General features: G+C 44.5%; 2 protein-coding genes across 2 annotated transcripts; both read right to left on the bottom strand.

Moving 5' to 3' along the window:
- Positions 1-3,158, bottom strand: LOC106858772 (fatty acid-binding protein, liver-like). Its single transcript, XM_014885599.2, has 4 exons — positions 1,996-3,158; positions 797-969; positions 402-491; positions 1-111 (listed from the first exon to the last, which is right to left on the bottom strand). Exons 1-4 carry the CDS (start codon positions 2,060-2,062, stop codon positions 61-63), a joined length of 381 nt encoding a protein of 126 aa, XP_014741085.1. The 5' UTR covers positions 2,063-3,158; the 3' UTR covers positions 1-60.
- Positions 3,128-26,857, bottom strand: MYOM3 (myomesin 3). The gene is made up of 37 exons (XM_088178212.1): positions 26,781-26,857; positions 24,904-25,038; positions 24,690-24,764; positions 23,935-24,100; positions 23,320-23,477; positions 22,374-22,469; positions 21,693-21,781; positions 19,419-19,463; positions 19,083-19,223; positions 18,448-18,609; positions 18,050-18,191; positions 17,766-17,965; positions 17,456-17,509; positions 17,187-17,314; positions 16,410-16,593; positions 15,266-15,440; positions 14,557-14,678; positions 13,873-14,060; positions 13,612-13,738; positions 13,038-13,216; positions 12,849-12,963; positions 12,419-12,575; positions 12,009-12,118; positions 11,499-11,543; positions 11,239-11,375; positions 10,038-10,182; positions 8,946-9,005; positions 8,230-8,297; positions 7,875-7,985; positions 7,154-7,241; positions 6,488-6,526; positions 6,200-6,305; positions 5,269-5,432; positions 4,700-4,736; positions 4,576-4,598; positions 4,433-4,488; positions 3,128-3,748 (listed from the first exon to the last, which is right to left on the bottom strand). Exons 2-37 carry the CDS (start codon positions 25,008-25,010, stop codon positions 3,452-3,454), a joined length of 4,296 nt encoding a protein of 1,431 aa, XP_088034338.1. The 5' UTR covers positions 25,011-25,038; positions 26,781-26,857; the 3' UTR covers positions 3,128-3,451.
- Between the last annotated feature and the right edge of the window lie 407 nt (positions 26,858-27,264).

Raw genomic sequence — 27,264 nt, forward strand, 5'->3', positions numbered from 1 at the left:
TTGTGGAAAGTGCACTTTATTTCAGGTAGGTAAAGGTGTCACACAGGAGGGCATCTGAATTCAGACTTTCTTGCCTCTTCTGACAAGTGTTACTCCACCATATGTTATAGTCTGTGAGAGACAAATAGACATTTAAACTTTAGGAAATCTATTTATAGCTAAGTGGCACAAGTGTCTGTAATTCATGCATAAATCCATCCTAGTCCACAAGAAAATGCAATCACAGTACCTGTCTGTAAATATTTATGTTATAAGTACAACATTTGCATGATGGCAAAGTTGGAGTTGGCTGTGCTCCTTGGAGCAGTCTGTATCCACAGGGACACTTTGTAGACACTGAGCTAACAAACATTTTTTCCTTCAGCATTTTTCTGCAAGTGCTCTTATTTTCTAGCACTTACCTCCACCATTTCATTTCCTTTAACTTCCTGCTCATGAGAGAATTTATCTGATTTGCACACCAGCTTCCCGTTGACCAAGTTCACAGTGCACTGTTGGAACATTTAAAAAATATTTTAAAAGAATTAGATTTTGGAATTCAATTCAGGTAAGTAGAGGACTAATAAATAGGAAATAAATTACACTGATGTTTCATAATGACAGATGCTAATTTAAACTGGAGAGCATTTGAATAGGAGTTTTAGGAATATTTCTGTTTGTTGAAGTAATAGAAATGTTTGCAAATGGAAACGGTACAAACAAATTCCACTCTCACAGAAAGTGAGGTTCAAGGATAAATAAAGAGATAAATAAACAAGGATAAATAAAGGGATGTCCCATTCTGGGAATGCTTTACCTTCAGCTTCCTGCCATCCATGGTGGTGATGTCAGCCTCTTTGCCAAGTGTAAACGAGTTGGTTACAGATTTGTTGGGTGTTTTGGATGTCACAACAAAGTCGTTGCCTTTTTGTTGTATTTCAATAACAGGCTTAATATCTTTGGCCAGTTTGATAGTGTCATCTGGCAACCCTGCAAAAATAGGCAAAACAGGATAGCAAAATAGCAAATTCTTTTCTCCAACAAAGGCACAGAAGATCCAAGCCAATACTGGAAGAGGATGTCCAAGGTAAAAGACAAATCCTGATTTGGATTCTTCTCTTCTCCGTGGGCTTTTTGCACCGTTCCTTCTAATCTGGTTGTGTTTTGCTATTTTATTTGGTGATGTGTGACATTATCCATGGTTTCTTGTCCTAAGGGCTGGCCATGGGGTGACTGTCCATGGATAAAGCCACGTGTGCATGACTTCATTTTCCCAGGGAGATTTGAGTTAGGGGGGATTATCTGTCCAGTCAGAGCTGCAACAGTGGGAGGACCTCACACTCCCTTCTTGGGGTGTCCCTGGCATGATTTGAGGGTGTCGTTGTCACCAGGAGAGGGATTGGTTCTGTCACGTTGTCACATCAAGGCTTTTCAACTGGAGCTGGATCTTACTCTCCTGAATATCTCCTGTTTACTCTTTAAAAACCCAGCCGGGAATGTTTTGTTGGCAAAGGTAAGTGCATATTTATTGATGTAGCACCTCCTAATCCTCACACCTGATAATCACTCAGAGATTACTGACGTTTATCACGGGTGATAATCACTGACAGGTTATTGACCACTCATTACACGTGTTAATTATTCACAAATTCCTGACGAGCATTTGTCCTGCACAAAGGGCTTCTGTACCAGTAATTGGGAAGCTGAGTAAGTCATTGACTAGTTTGTTTCCAGTTATATTTGTTTATAAAATTACAAGTCAATCAACATAAATTCGTTTCTGTTATAGCTCTTCTTTCTTGAGGAAATCTAACATTAATACATGGGTTTGGGGTTTATCTGTAACCATTTTCCATCCATTTATACAACTTTAGCTTCTTTTCACATCCAAATTAGATCAAACAGACTTAACCAAGCAGGGGGAGTTTGTCATAGAAAGAAAAGCAAAACAATTCCATGGAAATGCAGCAGTAAAAGCTGCGGTGTGAATGATTTGAGCAGGAAGCAGCCACTTACCCAGAGCCTTGAGGAAGGGCTCGAGGTTGTCCTGAGCGTAGATCTGCCAGGTGCCAGCGAACGCCATGGTGTGACACAGCGAGGGCTCTCCCTGCTCACCGGGATGCTCTTTATGGAACCAGAAAGGCCAGCCCAATATTGTCTGAGGGCTAATTATTAACCGGGAAAGAGCAATTATTAATCAGTTATTTATTCGTGATGAACATAACCTCTCGTTCATGCTGCTCTTACCTTGACTTGGGGTGTTGTGTTTGTTGTGGGGTACTGACCTCGGCTAATTGTCCATCCTGCTTGGGAAGTGTTGCAGTGCAGCTTCATTTGTTTGCTTTTTGTTACAACTTCTGTGTTTAGCACGTTTTCACTGTCTTGAGTAGAATTCTTCAGATAAAGTTACAGTAGATCAAGGTAATGGGTATTGTACAGCAGGAATTTCCTAATTATCACAATATTCTCTGCTGTGGGCACTTGAACCTTAAATGGGGGATAAAGAATGAATAAATTCATTCTATTTCTTTAAAAATTGTGGACCTCCCAATTGCTTGAGGACAGGGAAAACCATGTTGGAGTGGGACATCAGTGATGACTTTATCCAGCAGATGTCAGTAATATGCATCTAACTCGAATTAAATTATTTTTACTTTTTGTTTTAATAGAAGATAAAAGGTAAAACATGGAACATTGCTTGGAGAGTGAATGCAGTAAGAAAATAGGATGAGTTATTTTTTCTTCTCACCAACTGCACAAGGAATTCTTCACTTATTCCAACCCTTGAGTGATGCCCCTTGCTGTCTGTGCAGGCCTGGCTGTTGATTTTGGAGGACTTTCATTAGATTATCTTGCAATTAGATTGCTTAATTCAAACAGAGCGTGTATCCCAGGGGTGGGTGACCTTTCCAAGGTAACTTTTCATTCTATTTAAATAGAAACCCAATGCTCAGCTTTTTCTTACCAATTCACAACCCTTTTTTTAGTAGGTAATTTTAAAGAAGATTCACACAGAAAGAGCCAGATTTGTAATTACATTTACCTGTGAGAATTCCTGATTTCAGGGCCATTTTTATGTGTGGAGCATGTCCTGACTTCCCATATACCCACAGCTGGAATGATTTCATCATGGATATACTCAAAGCAGTGCTGTCACCAAGGGTTTGAGTTTAATCACACACACAGGGTACAAGAAAATCTGTTACAAGTAGTGATTTAATACAAGAAAGTCTCATGTGTGAATCCTCTGGTATTTCCCTCACAGATTCAGCAGGGCAGAGTCTCTCTGGAAGGTGAACATGCAGTGTACACACACGTGAACACACACAAGAATCGTTCTCTAACAATGCCAAAATACTGAAATATTGCTAAAATAAACATAGAGACACAAGCCTGAATTTTAGGGCAGAGACTCCAATTTAACTCCATCTGAAGGAGTTAAATTCTTTTTAAATACAAGGAGACAATGAATTCATTTAGACTTTCTTGTGGTAATCCCAGCTGGGACCTCCTGCTCTGTTGCTATTGGGATGTCCCCGTGTTTATAGACACTGATAGTGACCTGCCCTGTTTCAGAGCCGTATTTATTCTTGACATAGATGCTGTATTTTCCTGTGTCTTCATTGCAGACCTTCTCTATGGTGATTGTGACCATTGACCCCTTCACATCCATCTTGTATCTGTCTTTGAACACGATGACCTTCTCGTTTTTGAACCAGGTGATCTCTGGGTAGGGGTCTCCAGACACACAACAAGTTAAGCACAGGGTCTGTGAAACAGAGAACAGAAATGGATTATGGAGCTGTAAATGTGCAAGGAAATTCACTTCATAAAATTACAGCATCATTTAGGTTGGGAAAAAACCTTTAAAATTGAGTCCCTCTTTTAACCCAGCCCTGCCAAGGCCCCACTGAACCATGTCCCCAAGTTCCACATCCACACATCTTTTAAATTAAGAACAATAAAAATCAGTTCTCACATTTTCGTTAGGTGACATTCCAACACTGATATCTGATATTCCTTTTCCTTATATCTTCCAGTACAATCAGGATTAACCTGCATGAATTCACTAGGCCTGACTCATATTTGTTTTCCTGGCTTTTTATAGCTTGCTATGCTGTAAATGGCCCTCAAAAGGCACGTGGGGGGTTTGCAGGTACTTTGCAGGGTTTTTGTGCTGCCTGTAAAGGGGAATGTGACTCAGAAATGAAAGCAGGGAGTTGCTCTGATGGGAAAATCAGGCCCAGCATTTAAAATTCCAATCCTGTGCAATGGGAGGACAGCAGAAAGGATCTGGCTGTGAAGATGACCCAGGAGGGCACCACTTCCCACCTCTGGCAGCTCAGAAAAGCTGCTGGCAATGCACAGGAGGGTAAAACCAGGATCCTTCCTCCCCAGCAGTGATCCTCCTGTGGCTGTGCAGGAACCAATTCATGGAGTTACTCAACATTACCTTGTCCTCCATGATGGTGGCAACATCTGGCAGACCTTGAACGACTCTGGCACGACCTGGGAATGAATAAATACAACCTTTTAGATTTTCTTATCAGCAAACCTGGCTTTGTTTCACTGAAGGGAAGAGATTCTTTTACTTACGCTTCTCTGCTATTGCTGCTTCCCTGAAAGGGAGAGAAAATGATTGTGGTTTTATTTATTAGCCAATTTAGAGTGTGAGACTCAAAATAGATTTAGCTGTGAAAATATTTAGGCAGGAACTTACTTTAGCCTCTTGTGCTCAGCCAGGGCATCTTCAAAAACTGCAAGAATGAAAGGTTTTAGGGAGAATTGCCTTTTGTTTCGTTTGACTCAGTAGATTTAGCATTATGTTGTTGTTATCAGTGCTGGGGTAACATGGATAAATGTAATTATCCTCTAGATTGTATCTGTCCCTGCCTTAAGGAAACACAGCTCTGTTTGTGCACTGCTGAAATAAATGGGACAGAGTTCTCTCTTTCCAAAGAGAAGTTCAGAACAACAGTTGGGAAAAGCCTTTGTGAACCTGGAAGTTCTCTTTCCCAAGATGCCACCTGTGAGCTCTGCTGTCCAGAGAAGGAATTGGACACATCCCAGGAGCAGCTGCCCCCTTCTCATCCTTTGTCAAGGCTCCCTAAAGGCTTCAATCCTTTCTCCTGCCCACTTCCCCTCTGCTCGTGCTTCTGTGAGCTCTTCACTCTCCTCCTTGCCCCAATTCCTCATGGAAATCAGCTCCAGCTCCAGTTAGGGACACAGGAATCTCTGCCCAGCATTTTTCGGGCTCCTGGAAAGCAGCTCAGCTGTGACTCAGCTCACCTTGCCCAGACAGGTCTGTTGACAGTTTGTGGGAGCTGTTGCCATCGAATAACTCCAGGGTGTATTTGCCCTTATCAGCCTCCCCGGGGTCCAGGATGTGCAGCCAGATCTGGTTCATGGTGCTCCCAACTCTCATCCTGTCACGGCTTTCCAGTTGTTTCTCCCTGAGTAAACAAGTGATGTCATTTCAGTCAGATTTAGGAGAGCTGCAGAAATCAGAGTGTTCACTTTTTCTAGACCTGTAGTGGTTGGAAGTGTGGGAGTCAGGATTCATTCCATGGAGAGAGGAAATCCCATGGTGCTGTACTTTCAGGCAGTTTGCCAAAGCTTCACAAACTCTACAAAAGACTTCTTAGTTCTTATTTAAGGGATTAAATCCCTTTTAGATATTGAATATTTTTAAGTATTTAGCCCTTGAGTGTTATTAAAAATTTGCCTCCTATCTACATGTGGAGGTGGTATCTAATAAAACACCAACTCCCTATTTAGGAAGACATTATGAGGCTAAATTAGTCAGTGTTTGGGAAGAACTTTGTAATTTTGGGAATATTTGTTATTCAGAGTGGGGGAAGAGAGTGGTTTAGGAAGACATGAAGTAGTAAAAATAAAGTGTTTGAAAATATTCTGTCTGTAACCAAGGAGCCTGTAACTGAGCAGTGTCATAAGTGAAGTGCAGCATCATTATTATTCTAGTAAAGATGATCACTTATAAGTATTTCTGCAGTGCTACGATAAAAATAACATGACTTTTCATTCTGGAATTCCCAGACATGTTCCAGGATGGGAGTGAGTTGTGGATTTCAGCCCTTACTCAGACAAATCCACAGTTGCCTGAAAAATGTATGGGCTCAGGCCCAAATATTTAATTTTGGCTCAACACTTACAAGGAACAGTGCTCCAGAAACTTTGCAATTTTTTGGGGGGGACTTACTTGTGATACCAGGTGGTTTTCATGTAGTCTGTGTAGTACTTGACAACTGTGTAGATTTTGATGCCTTCCTCAGTGGGCTGGATTTTCAGAGGTGTAGCAGAAAGAGCTGGTGGTGGAACAGAAGGACTGAAGTGGAGGAGGAAGGCACAGATTTCCCTGTTCCACCACCCACCAAATCCCACCCAAAGGAGCAGGGAGGGGGTGCTGCTGTGCTTGTCCCACAGCCAGGGACAGCTCTGGAGCTCTGGCTGTGCCATCCCACCTTTCCCCTGTGCTTAGCTGACATACCACTGATCCTGCACAGCTCCTTCAGAAGCTCCTCAAAGGCTGAAAGACAAAAATTTAAATGTCTATAAATACAATTCATAGCAAATCACATCCAAACTGCCAATTCATTTCACTGTGGTTAGGATGTTTTATATCCATGGGCTATTTGCTCTCTCTTTCTGTTGCAAAGCTCCCTGGGAATGGAGTTTTTGCCTCTGATTCATTTGTTTGCAGATGCTGGGCATTTCTTACTAAATTTAGAGGCTCCTATCTTCCTTCACACTCACCATGTGCACCCGAGTGCCTCCCAGACAGGAGATTTATGTACCAGGTTGAAATGATGGATTCCAGATGTCAGGGCAGGATTTAATCTTGGGCAGCAGAACCTTTTGATTGATTCTGGGTTGAAGGGACTGAAACATTCCTGAGCTTTTATCTGTGGGGTTTGGCAGAATTTATAATGCAGTCCTGGCTTGAGAAATGACTGCAGGTGGAAATGACATCAGCATGGAGAGCAGGAAACTCTTTCAATTTGGTCAGTAACTTTTTAATGGGGGTTTTAACTCCTATAAAAACACGTAGGATATGCAGGCTTCATAGAAAGTGAGGATATTTGGTTTTAAATCCAAAATGAACTCAGGGCAGGGGTGGGGATGTGTGTGACTGTGTGATCCAAGGCTCTCTTACCTCCTTTTGTGAGGTCCAGCTGGGTGGAGTCCTCTCCTCTGTTATCTGAAACAACTGCTTTGTACAGGCCCTCATCTGCTTTGGTTACCTACCAAAGACGTGTGTGCATGTGTAATATTGATTAAAATAACCCAAACAAGCCCCAAAACAAACAACACCGCTCCCAAAGAAATTTCCCATATCATTGAAACGGCAGGAACTGGAAAAGGGGAAAAAGCTGAGATTTTCTTCTTCCTTCCCAACGAATTTTGTTGAACTGAGCAGAAATGAGGGGGAAAAAAGAGTCAATTTGTCCCCAAACCTCCTGTGAAAGGATAGGGGGGTTTGGTTCAGAAACTGTTGGTTTTACCCTCGGTCCCTGTGTGAAACCTGAAAAGCCCTTTGGTTCTTTTCAGCCTCTCAGGATCTTCAACTTCCAACAGCCACCCTCTGTTAAAAGCATCTTATTTCTTATTAGGATCTAAGAATCACAGCCTGGTTTGGGTTGGAAGGGACTTTAAGGATTGTTTAATTCCAACCCCCTGCCATGAATTCCACTAGAATTCAGATTCAGAACCTGACTGCAACATTAAAACTTTCTTCTCTTTTGTTTTTCTCAGTATTTCTTTCACTCACTGGGCACTACCCAAACCCCACGTGGAATATTAATATTAATATTAATAAGATCAGCCCATATTTGTTGCCGTTTTCCTGTGAAGCTCTGAGCTGTTTGATGTTTCACCTTGGAGATCTGCAGAGTTCCCAGCCCGGTCTGTGGATCAAACACTCCCCCAGCTCGTGCCTTGTGGTTGAAGAACCACTGGAAGTTGGTGTCCTTCCTCAGGTTTGTTGCCTGTTTGAATTCAACATTTAGAAGTCAAAATACATTTGATTTCTTAATTCTTGGACGTCCTAATATGAATCATCACTTACATTACTTCGGAATCTGAGATTTTCCCTTCTTTGTTAAAATTTCTGCCCAAAATAAACCATCTCCTTACTGGTCTGCAGCAAAGCAGTGGCACGAGCACTGCTCATACCCTGTGAAAATGCCACCTCAAATGGAATCTGAAGGGATTCAGGCCGGGCTGTGTTACCTTGCAGGTGAGGAGCACTTCACAGCTCTCCAAAACTTTCCATGTCAGGTTCTCTATGAAATGCGGACCTGGAAAAGAAGAGAAATGTTTGCCGTGGAGCCTTGGCCGTGGTTCCTGCGGGAATGCTTCCATCTAGTGCTGCATTCCTGCAGTGCAGCTGGGAATCCCCGACTTTGGCAGGGAAAACTGAAATAAATAAATCCTTTCATCCTATACTGAACACTCTGAAGCCGAGAAGGAGACTGGATTTATAATGTGGTGTCACAGTCGTTATGAAGTGAATATTTTTATCTTCACTGGCAGGAAATCACCTTTCCAATTGCAGTATTTTTCCAATGAACTTGTTTTATAAACTTCTTTATTCATCAACATAAGGTGGGAGGTGAAAGTGGAATGCATGGATCTTTACAGCCTCAGCTAGAAATCAGGGGTTTTTTTTTCCAAGGAAAGGCAGTGGATCTTAATTCAGGTTGGACCATTTTCAGAGTTGGAAAGTGTTCAGTGCCACAGCACTGATGCAGAAGATCTCTACTGATAAATCTGCCTAGCTTGGCTAAAACGATTTCATTATTTTGATTTTTAAGGGCAAGGAAAAGTATCTGAAAACAAGGAATTTTATCCTAGTGTCTTAATCAGCTTAAAAAGATGATGAAGAGAAATAAATTCCCTTGGGTTTTGCCATCCTGACAAGTCCTTAAACCTTTGGCTGATCTTACCCTGCTTTTTCTTCCATTGTCTCCGTTTTGCTTCAGCTTCTTCTGCCACTTTAGCAAAAGCTGTGGAGCAGCAAAGGACAAAGTCAACAACCCCCCATTATTGGATATTTCCTGTACAAGAAGTGTTAACATTAGAGTTGAGCTGTTTGTTTGTGCTGAGAGCCTAACATTTATTGTCATTAAAACAAAACACCCACTAAAGACTTGACCATTGAGCATTTAGCAAATTAAATACAAGATTTCACCATATAAAAAGGTAGGCTAGAAGACCTGAAATTAAAATATTTAAAAAGTAAGAAACACTGAAGAAGGCAGAGAGCACAACCACATCTAACTTTAGTATCTGCCTTCACATTGTCAGAAAGAGAAATGGGCACCTCTAGAGCACAGCTCATCAAATTCCTTTTCTATCCTGAACCCAGCAAGTGCTGAATCCCTCTGGAAAAGTGTCTGTGTCTCTCCAGGGAGTCAGGGAGATTTGACATTTTAGAGACATTTTCCATTCAGAAACTTAGGAAGCTTTGGCAGGTCACTTGAAAGCAAAATGCAGAGAACTGAAACCAGAGACAGGCACTCGTTGGGGAAGGATTTGAATGAGAATCTTGTTCCTTTCTATTTTTATTTAATTTTAGGAGGCTTTCTGTCCTGCATGAGCTTTTGTGCCTTGTCCTGGAGTTCAGTTGACACTTTATTGCATTCAGTGCAGTGAACCAGCTGCTTAAATACACTGAATTTCCAGGCTGATCCTGCCCTGAGATAAATGGCTGCACACACTCCATTCTGCTGCCAAGGCACAGTTCACCACTGCAAGCTAATATGTAAAACATTTGGAAGAAAGAACTAAGCATTCCACTTGAGCAGCCTGCTTTTATCATCAAGGACCTATTTATGAGACCAAAAGCTTTAATTTATGGTAAAGAGAGATTCAGATCATTTCTTAAATGATTCCTGGACTTTAAATCTGGGCTAAAATTTACTCTCCCCATTCCCAGTGTGCCATTAAAACTGTTGGAAATATTTTGGGGCCTTAAGTGCCTCACAAACTTTCCACTGAGCATGGCAGTCTAAATTTGATCCCAAATTTCCACTTACCTTCATCCATGAGAACAAGGGTGAATTGATTTTTGGCTTTTCCATCTTTGAGCTGGGCTGTGTACACCCCTTTGTCATCAGCACAGAAATCCTGGATTATCAGTTCCACGAGGCCTTTCTCTCTGACAAAGTTGATTTTGTGTGTCTGTGTAAAACCAAGGAAATAGAAAAAACTGAAGAGTTTTTCCAGAGTAGAAATGTTCCAAGGTCAGATCGTGGCACAGCACCTTGTACAGCAGATATTCCAATCATTTTGTACCTGTATCCTTAGAAAGTCCCCTCATTTTACAGGGTAGGAGGGCAGAGCACTGTGCAGTGCCATGCTGGGGGGTTCATCTGTTATTTATGTCTGTGGGAATGGTGGAATTGCTTCCAGCAGAGAGAAAGCTTCTGTAAAACCACCTAACCCAAAACATCCTTCCTGGCTGGATATTGCAGAGCTGAAACCAGAATATCTGATTTTCAGTGGCATGGAAGTGTTGCACTTGGTTATAACCTGTAATTACATATTTGGCCAGGATGAGGAATATTCCCCCCTCTTGCTGAGGTACCTGCACCTGAAAGTGCCAGGTGCCCAAACACAAATCTCATCATTCTGCCTCCCTGCCCTGTTTGCTCTGAGCAAATATTGTCCTTCCAACGAGCCTGACAAATGCTTCTCATTGTGCACATCCCTGTCAGCTCTCCAGTGGAGAGGAGACAGATTTGAGAAGAGATAAAGCTTTGGATAAACTTGTTATATGTTGATTTAACCCCCTAACAGGGCACTGACAGCTCCAGGCTGCTCTGGCCTGGTCCTGTCCTTTGTTCTGGGGGTCCTGGTTGTTGTCTGGGCATTGCTGCTCTGCACTGAGCTGACAGCCCATGATTTATACTTGTGCTTCATTCTCAACTGTTCTACCCTCTGGTCCTCTCATTCCAAGTATTTTTAAAATGTTCTAATATTAATTTGATATGGGAGGACCTGAACATTTTTGTGGATGTATGAGGAGGTTGGAGGGTGCTGTAACACACGAGGCAGGGTTATTTCCAGTGCTTTGCACTGAGAAATAAATCACTTCCATCTGCTCTTAGAATTCATGAGGTTTGCCTGCTCAGTTCAAAATCCCCATCAATACCTAATGGGAATTTAGAAATCTGGGAGTGTGCCACGTTCAGCAGAGGGAAAGTAAGTCAGGATTAAAAGCAGAATAAAACCTACAGGGGTACTGGTGAGCTCCTTGTCGTTGAAGATGAGGTGCAGCTCAGCATTCGGGGACAGCTTCTCCACCTCCAGCCACAGCCTCACTTCCCCTTTCTCCAGAACATCGATGTTCCAGCCAGATATCAGCTTGATCACTGGCAAACACAGAGAAGCACAGGGGGAATCCCAGGCACAGGACTTGGCTCAGCCAGGGCTGGGCTGGCTTCCCTTTTCCCAGGCTGGCCCCGTGCTCGTGGCTTTTTGCTGCTTCAACTTACGTGGGTTCCTGATTTCATGGCTACGTTTCAATAACTTGTCCAAATCTGAAATGCAGAGGATAAAAAGTCAACACTATAGGTCAAAACAAATTCATGGTATCAATTTAATTGAATTTGTTGATGAACTTTATGTCGAAGAGAAGACATTCAATAATGGAGAGGACTAGAAAAGGTGGTGAAGGTAATTGTTGGTTATATCTGAATAAAACATTGGTTGGATCAATTCAGGGAGTGTGCTAAAGCAGTTTTAAATCACTGTGACAGCAGAGCCAAATGTGAAATCTGAACTGCAGTGGAAAAATGACTTTGCAGGAGCATGGAATCTTTCCTTAGGGAACTGTAAAAGAAACTGCCCTTGAGCCTTCAAGGAATGGGAAACATCTTTTTAGTGATATCATTAAATGACATTAGTCACTCACTATTCTTCTGTAAGGAACTTTCCTCTCAACATCCAAGATTAGAAAATGAGGGCACATTAGTTTTTTGTTGTTGACAACTATCAGTTTTTACCTTCTTTTGTTAAGGTGCAGCTGGCAGAGATATCATCATCTACATCTGTGACCTCCACTGAATATACACCCAGGTCCTTTTCTGAAGGCTCTTTCAGTATCAGTTTTGATCTAGAAGTAAAAAGAATAATAGCAAAAATTATCTTTTCATCAGAAATGATATCTCCTGTAACAGAATTTGATACACCCAGAACAGGAAATCTAAAACTCGTTGGAATTTATAAACAACACTGAGGAGCAAGGTAAATATACTGGGAATTTAATGGCAGCTGCTCCCCAGATTGCACTGAACAGATCCTGGGGATCAGGGAAAGGAGAGGGAAACATCTGGCTTCACCTTTTTCTTGGTGTTTTATGAGTTCTTTATTCACCAGTCCATGATCCATTTCTCAGGGTGCATTCGACACTCACCTGTTGCCTTTCTCTTCAATCTGCACTCGCTCAGCATCTGGAGGTCCCTCATAGTCCTTTGACCAGATGAATTCAGAGTCATCATTCTTTTCAGGAGCTTCAAAGGCCATATAAATGAAACCTTCTTCATCCACCCCGAGTTCAATTTCATTTGTGCCTGTATGAGCAAAAATCCCACAAAACATTCCTTACCAAAGCAGATCAGGGCTGAGCTTCTGCACCTCTAACTCAAAAAACAAACCCCCAAAACCAAACCACACAGTGCACAGTTAGAGCGAATTAATTTGGGCAGTTCGATTGGTTTATCTTTGTTTTACTGAGGGTGTTTCTTGCTGTGAAACAAGTAACTGATGTGTCACAGAGCAGTTTTTCACCCAAATAATCGATTTATTTACAGACTGGCCCAGTCTCATGGCTTTTAGTTTCATACCAGGTTTGGTTTTAGCCACCACAGGATCCGAGGGGAGCGAGGGGGGTCCAACTCCAGCCTTGTTCAGTGCTCGTACTCGGAAAATGTAACATTTCCCTGTGTCCAGGTCTGAAACCTGCAGGAAACACGGCCAGCAATTAATGTCACACTAAGAGCAACAGCACTTGGACACTGAGAGCAGGTACAGACCTTCATGTGGGTGCTGGCTGTGGGCTGCTTGTTTATTTGTTTCCATTCCTCTGAGCCTTCTTCACACAGCTCTATGAAATAGCCAGTGACCGGCCCTGCCCCCAGGTAGAGCGGAGCTTCCCAGTGCAGCCGCAGGGAGGAGTCCCTCACCTCAGTGCACCTCACGTCGTAGGGAGGGCCTGGCACACGGGGGGAGACAGGGATTGCATTGGCTTGGGAGCAGAGAGCAGAGTTTCAGTTCAATAGTGGGTCTTTAAGGGATGCTTTCTATGGTTAATTAGGGTTATAGAATAGCAGAACCAGATGCTTTAATAGTATTTGCTGTGGTGTAAAGAAAAAGGGATTTAGAGTTGAGGTGCTGATTCTTCATTCTCTGGAAACAATATTATTAAAAATACCTGGCTGCTCTGTCTGAGTGCAGGAATAACAGCCTGCATCACAACATCCCTGGGAGTGTTTGTGTGCATTTATGTCCTGGGAGCAGCCATTTCTATGGCAGAAACCCCTCAGAAGAGTGAGGAGACAACAAATACAGCTGGTGACATTTTCCTGGATGGTTTTACACGAGGAATACCTGGCTCTGGCATCTTCCATTCCTCACATCTGAACAAGTCACTGGGCTCGGACACTTCCCCAACCCCAGCCCTGTTCATGGCACGGGCACGGAACTCGTACAGGTGTCCCTCCTGCAGGCTGCTGACCTTGGGGTGCAGAAGGGCAGGCATGGTTAGTGCAGCCCTGCGTGCCTGGGGAGGCCAGCAGGACACTGAAGAAGTAGAAAAAACCCAGCTGAACCCTTGGTGCAGCTGTTCCCAGCTGTGCTCCAAATGGATACCGTGCAAACTCGCAGAGGAATTGGCTGAATGTTCACTTCGTGCCAGTCTGGCTCAGAGTGGTCGTGCTGGTCCAGGAAATATCCCAGGATCTTTGTTCCTCCTTTGTGCTTCGGGGCTTTCCAGCCAATGGTCATCTCAGTCTTGCCACAGTGCAGCAGCACAAAGCCATGAGGGGCAGAGGGACAGGCTGGGCACAGAGGGACACACAGAACAGAAATGGCAACACAATGTCCACGTCCTCATTTGGAATCACAGCAAAAGCCTTGGATGTGTCTCAGGAGTGCCTGGGGCCTTAGGGTTTGTGTGGCATAAAGATAGGAGGAGTGGGTTGATAAAATGGGGAACATGGAGGGGTTACATCCTGGATGGTGTGGCTGTAGGATTTTCTAATTTCCCTGAGAAATTCCCAATGTTGATTTCCAGACATCACGTAACTGAGCACTTGAAATGGTCACTTGTACCCAGAGCCAAATTAACACCACAAATGTAACACACTGCTAGGTCAGAATGCCAGTTAATTAACTCTGTCCACATTGGCAAGTGTAATTGATGGCAGAAGCTGCAGGGTACAAGAAAATGAGTTCCCTTTTGTTTTGTTTCTCACACACTGTCACCAGAGCAGGCAGTGGTGGCTGTGCCTGGCAGAGGGAGGTTGCAGGAATTTAATTTTGGTCACTACTCACCAATTGCTGGCCTGACAACGATGGGATCTGTTTCTGGTGAGCTCTCACTCAGTCCTGCCTCACTGACAGATTTCACACAAAACACATATTCCTTTCCAGGCTGCAGCCCAGGAACAGTAAATCTGGGAGAGCAAATGAATATGTTTGTGTTTGCCTGTGCACAGGTAAACTGCTGAAACAGACAGCAGCACACTTTAATAAGGCTTTGTTCTTACAAAATCATTATTTGTCATTACAAATCAATGTGTCACATGAAATGGCTCCAGATGAATCGCAGTGGGTATGGATCAGATGGAATCACCATTGGCAGGGAGATAAACAGCACTTTTTAATGGACTTTTTCTGCTTGATGTGACCTCCAGAGCTGGAGAGTGCCTGTAAATTCTGCCTGTGATTGACACTGACTTACTCTACTGGAACACAGCAAACCCATGGAATGTGGATCTGCTGGTGCCTCAGGCTCCGTGGGGCTGCACAGCCCCAGCCTGTGCAGAGCTCACAGCCTTTGCTGCCAGCTCTGGGTGTAAAAGTGAGCCTTGGAGCAACCCTGAACCCTCCAAGAGGCCGTGGTGGTGTTGGTGTGCCTGCCAGCCTGTGCGTGGGGACTAAGGAAGTTCTTTTTTTATCTGAAACACGACTCCAGCCAGGAGCAGAAGAATGCAGGCTGGGCCCCCGTGATCCCTCAGCAGGGCAGAGGAGCTGCACTCACTCATTGCATGTCAGTGGTTTGTTATTGACTGTTTGCCATTCCTCCGTGCCCGTCTCCCGGCAGTAGATGTAATAGCCAAGGGGCTCCAGGCCATCCTTGGGCTTGTCCCACTGCAGAAAAACAGATGTCTTGGTGTCTCTGAATGCCAAAACCTGAGATGGTGGAGGCAGAGGAGCTAAAAAAGGAACAAACAAACAAAACCACAGACAAAAGTAGTGAGGGTTAAAATGTATAACTTTCAAAAGCCAAAACTCTTATAAGTGAGTTGGTCTGTTGGATTTATTCATCTTTTCCAGAGAACTGTTTTCAAATTGGTGCTCAGGCAAGCTGTGGCTGCCCCATCCCTGGAAGTGCCCAAGGCCAGGTTGGATGGGGCTGGGACAGTGGGAGGTCCCTGCCTATGGATGAGTTTTGAGGTCCCTTCCAGCCCAAGCCCGGGATTCTGTGGAATTAGAGCAAAATGCCGTGGGCAGTGGCCATGTCACTCTACAGGATCTGTTTTTGTGCTTGGGTTTGCCAGATGTCTTCTTCCTCTCCCACTGATTTCTGCAGTTTCCCCACACAACTTCTCTGAAGGAGAGGAAGAACAAAGCTCATCTGATTGTCCTTGGCTCCACCCTGAACTGGGACCTTCACTCTGCATTCCCATTTACGAGTGAACACTGGAGCAGCCTCAGTGTGGGACAATACACAAATAAAGAGTCAGTGCTCATCTCTCTGCAGAAGAGAAACACCAACATGAGCCTTTGGCTCTCTGTACTGTCAGCTCAGGGAGAAAACAACCCAAAGCAGCCCTGCTGGAGCTGCTGTCCTGGCTGAGCCCCCCAAGCCCAGCTGCTGCAGCCTCTGGCATTCCTTCCACACTGTCACCTCCCTCACACCATGCTGGAAGCATCCTTGGATTAAACACAGGCTTCAACTATTCCTATTTCATTAAATGTAATTCCCTCTCACTGCTTGCTTAGATTAACACTGCCCTGACCAACTGCAAACCAATTAAAGAAGGATTTAAAGCTTCAAGAGATTTCCTTATATCAAAGCGACTGCTGTGTAATCACAGACCATGAAGTTTAGAGCAGAGCCTGTACAGGGGATCCCCCTCATTCCTTTCGGTCACTCATGGTCAGAGCAGAGCAATAATTACCCAGTTTTTCCCCAGCAGTGATGGGTGGGCTGGGCAGGGAGGGCTCGCTGATCCCAAACTTGTTCACGGATCGCACGCGGAACCGGAACGATTTTCCCTTGGCCAGATCAAAGAGTGCAAATCTTGGGGAATTTGCTGGCAAATCCAGGTTCACCATTTGCCAGGAGTTGCTGCCTACGAGCGACTGCAACGAAAAAGGTGATGATTTACAACTCCTGCTGTGAGCACCAAACTCTCCTGACCAATATCAAGGCTGGGATCTGTAGGAAAGGAATTTTAAATAGCTCAAAAGAAAACACAAACCAAAGCCATAAATTACGTATTTCTTGATGATGTACCCAAACTTTTCACCCTTGGCAGCAGAGGGCCCCTTTGCTACAGGAGGTGAGAAATAAGAATGCATGAAGGGAGATTGCAATTAAGCAACAGAATGGTGAGTGGGGAACAGGACAGTGAGGTGTTGTGCAGTTCTTCACAGCTTTCTCCACTTTTCAGGGCCATAGGGCAGGAACAGCTTTTCCTGTTAGAATTCTGCCACTGCTCTGTGGTGTTAAAATTCCCTGTCCATTCTTTGTTAACCATTAGTTAATGAGCTGGTGTCAGAGTCAGGGCCATGGCTCAGGGCACCTGTGGGGCTGGAGGAGGCTGAACCAGCCAGGTTTGAGGTTGGATCTCCCCAGTTCCTACCTGGGAATGGCCTCACCTGTGCCATGGCCCACCTGAGAGAGAAATGGTTCTGCTCTGCAGCTCCCCTCCTGTGTGATATTATTTTCTTACCTTTTCCACATAATAATTCAGTGGCTCTCTGCCTCTTGGATCTGGTTCATCCCAGGCCAAAGCCACATAATCTTCTCTGACCTCAGTTGCATGAACATTGGTGGGTGGCAAAGGAATTTTAATGTGTCCTATGGGAAGGCAGAAAAAACTTTAGTGATAATGTGGCAAGAAAAGAAAGTTCTTTTACAATGGATTCTGTTCTCCCACTATAAATGAAGATTCTTCAGTATAAAGAAGGAAACAAACACTTTGGGGAAATCTGAACTCACCCTCCAGGTCATCCTTGGATACTTCTATGGTCCTGCCCTCGTCGTATGGAATCACTGCAGTGACAAACAGGGCAGTGTTAGCCACCCACAAGAGGTGCCCTAGGACTGGGTCATTGCTTCTATGCACAATTACAGACATTTTATGTCACAAACAATGGTGCTTTGAGCCTTTTCTGTTTCAGGATGCTCCCAAGATGGGCTCAGCAAAGGCATTTGTGGGAATGGGGAGGATCTGGACAATCTGCACTCAGTTATTCCTGCAGCCTCCCGTGGTCCTGAGGCAGCAAACTGCCCTGGCTTTGGTACCAACCTGTCACTCTCTTGTCCCTGCTGGGGTCGTGGGTTGTAACAGGGTCACTGGCCTTTGAAGGGAGGCTGGTGCCAGCCTTGTTGACAGCCTTGACCCTGAACTGGTAGGTCTGTCCCTCAGCCAGGCCCAGCACTGGGCACCTGCAGCTCTTCACAGGCTGGGCACTGCACTGCAGCCACTCCTCTGAGCCAGCCACACACCTGCAAGGAAACACAGCCCACAGCCCTTCTTCTATTTCCACAGTAAAATGAGATTTCTTAGCTCAAACGTGGTGCCTTACAGACCTCTCAATGAGGTATCCCAGGATGGGGCTTCCTCCATCATCACTGGGTGCTACCCAAGAAAGGACCAGGCAGTCTTTGTTCACATCGTGGCATTTCACATTGAGGGGGGATCCTGGGGCACCAGCTGTGAGTGCTGCAGCATCTGTCAAACACCAGGTGAGGGTGGTTAGGTTTTGTTCTTTCCTCTTCCAAATTTTCATTGAGTAGCTTCATTTTAAGTGTCTAAGGGCCTATGCCAGTAAAACAAAAGTTATTTTCTAGTACCCAAATCACCAGCGAAAATAAGATTTGGTCGTTGTGATAATTATAATAATCACACACAAAATTAGGAGCTGTTGCCTTGTGTGTGAGGGTGGGAATTCCTTTATGGCAAGGAGATGTGTAGGTCCTGCAGGTACCTCTAACAAACACATAAGTGGTCTGCTCCTTGTATCCCTGCAGCGAGGGCACACGGATGGTGTAGAATCCCTCGTCCTCTTTGTGAGCACACGGCACTGTCAGCGAGGCCTCTCGCTCCTGCAGCCTCAGCTCCTGCCCTTCTGAGTCCTGCAGCAGCTCCCCTGTGCAGCAGGAGACAGGGGAAGGGAAATTCACCTGGTTAGGAGTGACAATATTTATTTCCAAATGCCTCAAAAAGCACAGAATGAGGTGAGGGATCTCTAAGACATTCCTGGTGTTATTTTTTTGCCTTCAAATTGCAGCCATGGACTCTGATGCACAGAAAGACCCAAATCCTGGATTGCCAGCAGAACAACACAGAGTATCCAAAAGTTCTTCTCATTGAAGGCTTTTCAAACTAAGTCTTTTAAAATATTCTTATGGACAGGAATGTCATTACCTCCAAAGGACTTCAATGGTATCATCCTTTACAAAGACAAACATTAAAAAGTAACATCTGTAGCTTGAGCAGAGCTGAGAACAGCTCAGGATTCCTGAATTTTTTTTTTTTTCTGTGAACATTCAATCACAGCTATGAGTTGAGTGGGATATTCCCAGAGGTAAATGCACATAAACTCAGCTGTTGCCTACAAACCATCTCTGAACCAGCTGATGCCTCGTTGGTGATCCACTAAATCAGAGGAGAAGTGACAGGACAGGGTGAAAGGCTCCTTTTCTCTGGCAAATAAGGGTTTCAGTGGAAAAGCAAAATCTGCCTCTCTGGCCAAAAGGGATCCTGTGGGATAAAAGTCAGCATGATAAAGAGACTTGCAGAGCCTTCCTCCTGTAGTATTTTTATTGTCTTATATTTAGAGTGAGCTTTGCACTTTGCACGTGCTGTCAGGCTGACAGGAAAAGCTCTCAGGGAAAAAATACTCAAATTGCATCAGGCTATAAAAATAGTTAATAAGAACATCAGTGATTTACTCACTTTTGTATATTTCTGAATCAAATCCTGACTCCGTCCCATAATATTCTATAAGACAAGAGGAAAATACATTTAGCAAATCTCAGAGTGTTTATCTTCTTAAAAACACCCAGTGATGCTCAGCAAACTATTTTTCCCTCAAGCCAGCCCTTAATTTGAACCTTTAAAGCATCACTATGGGGTAAAACTTGAATTCATTTGACAGCTGATGCCCTTCACGAGCCACTGGGGATTGTCTGAGAGGAAATTGTTCCCATGGCTGTTGAGTGGAAGCAATCCTGCTCGAAATGCTCACCTGCACTCACTTATTCACAGCTAAGAGGGTTTTGCCACTTGGGCTTCTGCCTTTGCAAGCAGGCAAGTCAAAACCAAATAAAATAAAGATCTGAATAAAAGCAACCCCCTGGGTTTTAACAGCATTCCCAGAGGATGATGTGGGATTTTGGAAAGCTACCAGTGACTGGGACTTCAGGATTTAAACAAGAGAAAGGATGTTTGGGCTGAGACACCGAGGCACAGTGGAGCTCAGGGCAGGATGTCCCCAGTGATTTGTCTCTGGATTCTCTGGAGGTGTCACAGGTGGGTGCTGGCCCACCACAGCACAATGTGAAACCATTTGGAGCTGAAATCCAAGAACTGATGCACTTCAGATGAGACTGAGATACTTTCCTCTCAAAATAAAATAAAGCCTGTGCTTCCAGTGGTTGAAGTTTGGCAGTAGCAGAACAAAAAATGAGGAGTGTGAGCACTGGAGAGGAGGGAAATAAAAAGGAAGCACAAAGCTCTGGAGGTAAAACAGCCTCAGCCTGGGTCCTGTGAGAGCCTCAGTGGTGGAACTGTGGATCCCAGGGACCATGCCCTGGCATCGAGGCCTTTCCAGGCAGCCAGGGCCAGGGGAGGAGATGCCATGGCCTGCCTGGGGCACCAGGAATGTTCCCAGTGGAGGCAGGATTAAGGCCTGGCTGGAATCTCTATTTTCAGAGCAGTAAATGCAGATAGCAGAAGGGAGACTCGGGTTACTGGGGTGGGTTTGGGGGAGGAGCAGAAGTTTGGGGGTCTCTGACCACAGAGCCTGCAGTGGTGAGCAGTGATTTGAGGAGGGAAGGTTTGTCAGGCACTCAGAGGTGAGGAGAGCTGTCCCAGGCAGGTCTGTCAGTGCCAGAGCACAGCCCCTGCTCCATCCTCACTCCTGCCCTCATCCTAAACATTCCCCAGGGAGCTGAGGGCAGAGTGCAATTATTGGTGTGGAATTTTGCTGCTTCGTGTAGCAAAGGGCAGCTCCTGTTGTGGCCATACTGTGAGAACCTCCTGGCAACTTTTCCTGCATTAGGGTAGGATTTGGGAATCTGGGAAGGATCCAAAGGAAGGTTTTCTGGGCTGTTACACCTTTAGAACTGGTAAATGCCTGCTGCATATTTCCAGATATGCTGAATTTTGATACTATTTAACTAAAGGACCTGAAAAGTGTGATAATACACTGCTTTTACAATCCTGGAGTCACATTCTTCTGCAGGGATCTGCATCCAGACAGGATTCACATCAGAATATGGCATATGAAAATAAATGTGGTAATAACCCATGGCAGAGGGCTCTGTCAATCCCACTGAAAGGTTTCATTGTCTACAGTTCTGTAGTTCTATTCTGCCCATGCTTTTTATTACAAAATTGTAATTTAGGTATAAATAGATGAAATATGAACAGCTAAACTGTGATCCTGTGAGACTGCTCTGCATATTTCCTAAAGCTTGAGATGTTTTCCCTTTTTAAGTGCTGGTGGTTTATTTACTTCCTTCCCCACGTCTGGGTTTGGCTGTGCACAATGTGTGTCTGTGGAGTCTGTGCCAGTTATTTTAAGAACAGCACAGATCAAAGAGGAAAATCTTGCCCTTGCCTTTGGTAGTTACTGACTTCAGGGAAAATCCTGGCATTCTCTGCAAAAATGCACTGAGAGGTCCCACTGAAAGCCACAGTTGTTGGGGAACCATTTCTTGTTTCACTTTAGCAGACTCTTTGTTGTGTGTTCCACTGTGGGGTTGTTTCATAGCAGTCCAGAAAAAATAAGCACCTAAATTTAGTACAATTTTATCCATGTGAAAGGACAGCTGTGTCCACATGGAATCTGAAAGGAAAAACTTTGGCTGGGCACAGAAGAGACTAAGAAAGAGAAGCTGCTCTATCCTTCTCCAGAGTGCTTGTGTGTGCCTATCAAATAATGAAAATATTTGGGAGATTCTGCAGTATCTGGAAGTTTAAACCCAAAGGAATATTTGTACTTACTCCTGACAAGCACTGTAGCAAAGGAATAAGCTTCCCCATACTGATTCTTTACCTCCACACTGTATTCAGCAGAATCTTCCATGGAGCATCTGAAAAAATAAGTATTACCCTTCCTTCATATTTCACAGGACAAACTCCCCTTTAATCCCAGCGGTTTTTCATCCAGAAGCTGCTTTTTCTTTCAATTACAAGGATTTCTGACACTTTGTAGTCAATTTTTTTTTCTTGAGAGCCACAAGGAAAACATTTTTAGTACTGAACAAGCAGAAGGCCTGTGGAACACTTGATTCCACTGAAGATTTGCATTTGTCTGTCACTGTATAATTCATGGATCAGAACTAATGTTGTTCTGATTACACTGATCCATCCCAAATCACATTTTTTTGTCTGCTCATGAAGTGCTTAATGTGCATTCCTTACCCTGAAAGAAAACAATGTTGCCGGTGCATAAAAAAGAGCAGCAGAAGTAAATAAAACAATTAAATTTTGTTTGATTTTTCTTAGATTTTTTTTTTTCATCTCGTGAACTGCTGGGAATGTTGGCATGGCAAAGGTTGAGCTCAAACACAGCCTAAAGGCAGGCAAGGTCAGATTCCAGAAGAATTACTTGGTTTGTTTATCATACACAGAGTGGGAATTTAGGGAGAGCAGGTCTCACTCAGCCAAGGGCACAGCCATTACCTGCTGATGTGCAGGGTCAGCATCCCAAATTGATTTTTGATCTTGTATTTTCCTGCTGGGGCTTGGCGAGGATCGATGGGGATTCCATTTTTATACCTGGTGGAAAGAAGGAAGCGTGCAGTTAGGAAAGGACCCACATCAAACACCACAGGAAAGAGGAGAAAACACAATTCCCTTTTTTACAGATTTCCCTCTTTAATCCAAACCGGTCTGGCTGCTAAAGCCAGACCCTCCATGGTCGAGTGTGGCTGCTCAGCCCTGGCTTTACATTCAGCTCCTGGGAGGGAGCTCACAGATGTCTTTTCCTTGTGTTCCCCAGGATGTGTGGGAGGTTCAGATCCTCTTTGCTCCCTGAATAATTCTGAGAGGTCGTTCTGGAAGGACACAGGACAGGCAGAGCTGCTGCCTACAAGTTATTAGTAATGCAAATGTTTGCACACTTAAACCTTCCAGAGGAGGAATGGCCAGTCACTTCAAACTGATTGAAGTACACTTTGCAAATTGGTTTTTTGAGGTGGTCTTTCATTCATTTCTGGTGTTTATGGTGTGTCCATAACACTCTGCCCCTGAGGCTGGTTAAAATACAAAGGGAGTCAGTGTCACTTGTGTTGGATTTTACAAACAGGAGAAGCAGCAGCAGTTTAATGCTGGAACTCTCATGGCAGCCAGGCCTTGTTGGGGTATGTTTGTGGTGATTTAGTGCTGAAAGGAGATTCTGGGTTTTGAGACTTAAATCCCAAGTTTACCTATGGGAAAACCAAAGGAAACAGAGAACCTCCATGAACATCAGCCCTGTCCCAGAAGGATCCCAGGACTGTCACTGCCCCTTGTCCTTACTGGTCTAACAGTGGCACTGGACACTGAGGTGTTTTCTGGAGCTCTCCCTCCCTCTCCCCTGGCATTGCCCGTGTGCCTGTGCCCGTGGGCATTGCTGGCAGTGCCATACCAGGTGGCCTGTGGCACAGGGGAGCCCAGGGTGGTGCATGCCAGGGTGACATCCATCCTCTCCCACACGGCGTGTGCCCGCAGCGGGATCCAGAACATGGGCGCCCGCCCTGAGAGCAGCTCCACGAGTTCCTTCTGCAGGCAGGCCCGTTCCACAGCCTGTGCAGGGAGACACTGGGTAAAGGCACTGCAGAGGAGTGGTTTCACACAATTCTGTGACAGCAGGGACCTGTGAGAACACTGCAGTGGCAGGGAAACGTTGGTAAAGGCACTGCAAAGGGATGGTGGCACACAATTCTGACATCAGGGACCTGTGAGAACATTGGCAAGGAGACACTGGGTAAAGACACTGCAAAGGGGTGATGATATTACACAAATTCTGTGACATTAGAGACCTGTGATAACATTGCAGTGGCAGAGAGACATTGGTAAAGGCACTGCAGAGGGTTGGTGGCACACAATTCTGTGACAGCAGGGACCTGTGAGAACACTGCAGTGGCAGGGGTGCAAGGCCTTTAGCTGGAGGGATTTTGGGCTTGTCCTAACACCTGCTTGGGTTCAGGATCCTCTCCAGAGCACAGCTTTAACCTCTGCCAGCAGAGGGACCTGCTCTGACCTTCCTGCACAGCCCCTTGCGGTCAGCCCTGACTCGGAGCAGCCTGCAGATCCTCATGATCTCCTCTTCCATCTTCTCCATGTCATTCCCAAAACGAATCCTCTTCTGCCCCCTCTGCTCCAGCTCCAGGATGTCAGCTTCCCTTCTGAGATTGTACTCCCTGAAACTGCATGATGATAAAGGCTGACAGAAGTCAAGATAAAACTTTTTTTTCTCTTTTTTGGGGGTCTTTTTTTGTTGTTTATAGCACACTTTTTTGGTTAAATCAGGAATGTTAAGGACAGAAACACCAGCTGATGGAGTGTGGATAGGAATGTCAGGGAATTATCCCCCACAGGAACCAGCACTCCTAGAAGAGCTCAAACTTCCATGGGGACCCACTGTTTGGCCAATTTTAATCCCAGGGAGGAAGCTGGGAAAAGGATCAAAGGGAGGAGAGATTTTCTAGGAAAGAGGGAGAGTCCCATCTGTTACCATTCACTTATTAATCTGTCAGTATTTTCCATTTATTCCTATAAAATCTGGTTTCTCTCATGTCCTACATGTAAGCAGGGCAATGTTCCTCTTTATCACATGGCACCATCATTTCATTTCCTGTGTTTTAGTTGAGGCCTGGTGTTTTTAAAGGAAGAACCTCTGGATTGAACCTGCTCTTTTTGCTTCCAACACAATAAATTAGAATCTGTGACCCTGATCCAGAGCTGTGATGTTGCCTACAATGGTTACATTTGAGTTAACAATAATTCCTGACTTACTTTGCTGTTTCAGAGGTCAAGGCAAGGGCAGCTGCTATCGATAGGTCTGAAGGGCTGAAAGTCTCCTCTTCCTCACTTCCAGGGCCAGATCATGGAAAAGAATCCAGATAATGTTCCATCATTTCCCAAACTCAAAATTCTACAAATCTGTGGATGTGTACAAAGCCCTGTCTGCACCTGATTGACTCAACCTGTCCCAGACTCTGGCACTTACCTGGTTTTAAACCTTTTTTTCCTGGTTGTGGAGCTCATTTCCAAGCTCTGTTTCCTCTCCTCCTTCTGCTCCTCCTCTCTGTGGTGGAAAAAAGCTCGAGTTCCCATGGTGGGATGTCAAAGCCAAACTTTCTTGCTGGAATAGATTAAAACATTCAAATCAGACACTTTAACAGAATCTTTTTAAGTCCTTGCTGTGCTTTGGCATTCAGAGGCTGTGAGTGAAGTTTCATATAAAAATATTTTCTGATATCCACACTGTGAGAGGGGTTTGCTCCATGGTGCCTCTGTGGAAAGTGGGATCAGGGGAGAAATGGAGCTGTCCCAGCACAGGGAACAGCCCCTTGTGGGTAGATTGGGTTCTCCAGGATCTTATCAGCAATCCTGGAATGGTTTGGGTTGGAAGGGGCCTTAAAGCCCATCTGATGGGCAGGGACACCTCCCTCCAAACCAGGGTGCTCCCCCAGTTCCAGCTGCTGAACCAGAGCTCTCCCTCCCTCACCTTCCCATGCACAAATCTGAAATTCCCCATTCCCAGGCTGCACACGGACCAGGCACAGCTCAGCATTCCAAGAATTAATTCTTTATCCAATCCTTTGCATCCTTCAGGTGTTTCTCCTGAACTCTTAGGGAAAGGTTGTAAAATCATGGAGGAAAAACAGCATCCTCCCAAATGTCAGCCTGCAAGGAGTGGCTCAGTAACAGCAGGATTTTCCCAAAGAGTGGCCAGGGAAGAGTCCCAGAGAAATCCCATTGCACAGGAATGAAACACAGGAATGAAACACAGGAATGAAACACAGCAGCAAACAGTGGCACTGCTGGCTCCCATCTGTCCCTGGCTCTTCCCAGCTCTGCTCTGGGAACCCACAGCTGCTTTTAGGTTCTGACTAATGGGTGGGCATTAAAGTCAATTTTTATTTAATTAAAGTCCCTCTTCATCTCCCTCTCCCTGCAGTTAAATCCCAAGCACCCAGCACATTTACAGGGTCTCAAAGCTCGGGTTACTTTGGAAAAGCAGCTTTGCAAATGTAATTGTTGCTGAATAGAATTTGTTTGAGCATAGCTGTAAATCTTTCCCTAGCTCATATTCCATGACTGAAATTTTCCCTTGGCAAATCTTCCACCTGGATTTGAGCTTCGTTGCTTTCAAATCAACTTGATAAAAATACAAATCCTCAGCTTTTCCTGGTATTATTTTATCATACAAATTTTTTACTTGTACAAGTTTCTGTTGATGTAAATAAATTTCATATTTTCAGTCCATGACATTTCATAAAATAGTCCATGGAAAAGCAGAGTTGTGGCAAATACAAAATATCCCGACATGCAAATGAAAACACAGAATTATCTTGATAGTATTTCCTTCCTGGGCATTAACTTTGGAAGGAACAACAAATGCTGACAAGTAAAAGAAGAAGAAAATAAAACAGGCTTTTATGGGAAAAAATATTGTAATTTCATAGTTTCTGCTGTCAGAATGAGTTCTGTCATCCTGAGCATCAGAGCCTTGTTTTCATGCTCATGAATAATTACTGATACAGACTCATCTTTACTAAATAATGGTTTTTATTTTTCCCTGAACAAATTTCATTGTTTTATAAACACTGTTAAAACCTACACTTTTCAATTCAAATGCAGATTATTTTCTAAACATGCCAGTGAAACAGAGCAGATTCTGGTGAGAAAACACGAAGCAAACCAAGATTTTCATTATAACAACTCTGGAAAAACAATCATTAAAGCAGATACAATCACAAAGCATAATCTATTTCTGCAGTGCAAGTCAAACAAAGCTGTCACACAAAACAACTGATGCTGCTCTGAAGATCCTACAAAACCTTACAATAAACAGTTTATTTGCAGATAAACCAAACTCACCCGGTGAAGGCTGCAGGGAGAGCCCTGTCCCCAGGCAAGGGAAGGGACAAAGGAGAGTTTCCTTCTCCCTGGTGCTGACACCAGAATGACTCTCCCCAAAAGAATGTTCCCCATGTTGGAGTGCCCATGCTGCAGTCAAATATAGCCCCTGCCAGGCCCTCCCTGACAATGGGGATGGCCCAGCTGGGGACACTCACTGTCACTGCAGTGCCAGCCTGGCCCTCCCAGCTCTGCCAAATCACCCTTTGCCCAATGATGGAAGGAGGGACAGGTGAAAGAGCAAAATCCACCAAAATCCTGAGCACTGCATTGTGCTCTGCTCTTTTAGGACTTCACCAAGCATCTGAACTGAATTGTGGACATTTTAACCCTGTCCAGGAATGTCCCTTGGGGTAACCTTGCCATTGCTGCCCAACACAGTGACATCATTGGCTTTGACATCTCTTTAGTGAATGTCAGCTCCAGGCAAATCCTGGCAGTGTCT

Source organism: Sturnus vulgaris, chromosome 24 (assembly GCF_052056855.1).
Source record: "Sturnus vulgaris isolate bStuVul1 chromosome 24, bStuVul1.hap1, whole genome shotgun sequence".
Taxonomy (NCBI): domain Eukaryota; kingdom Metazoa; phylum Chordata; class Aves; order Passeriformes; family Sturnidae; genus Sturnus; species Sturnus vulgaris.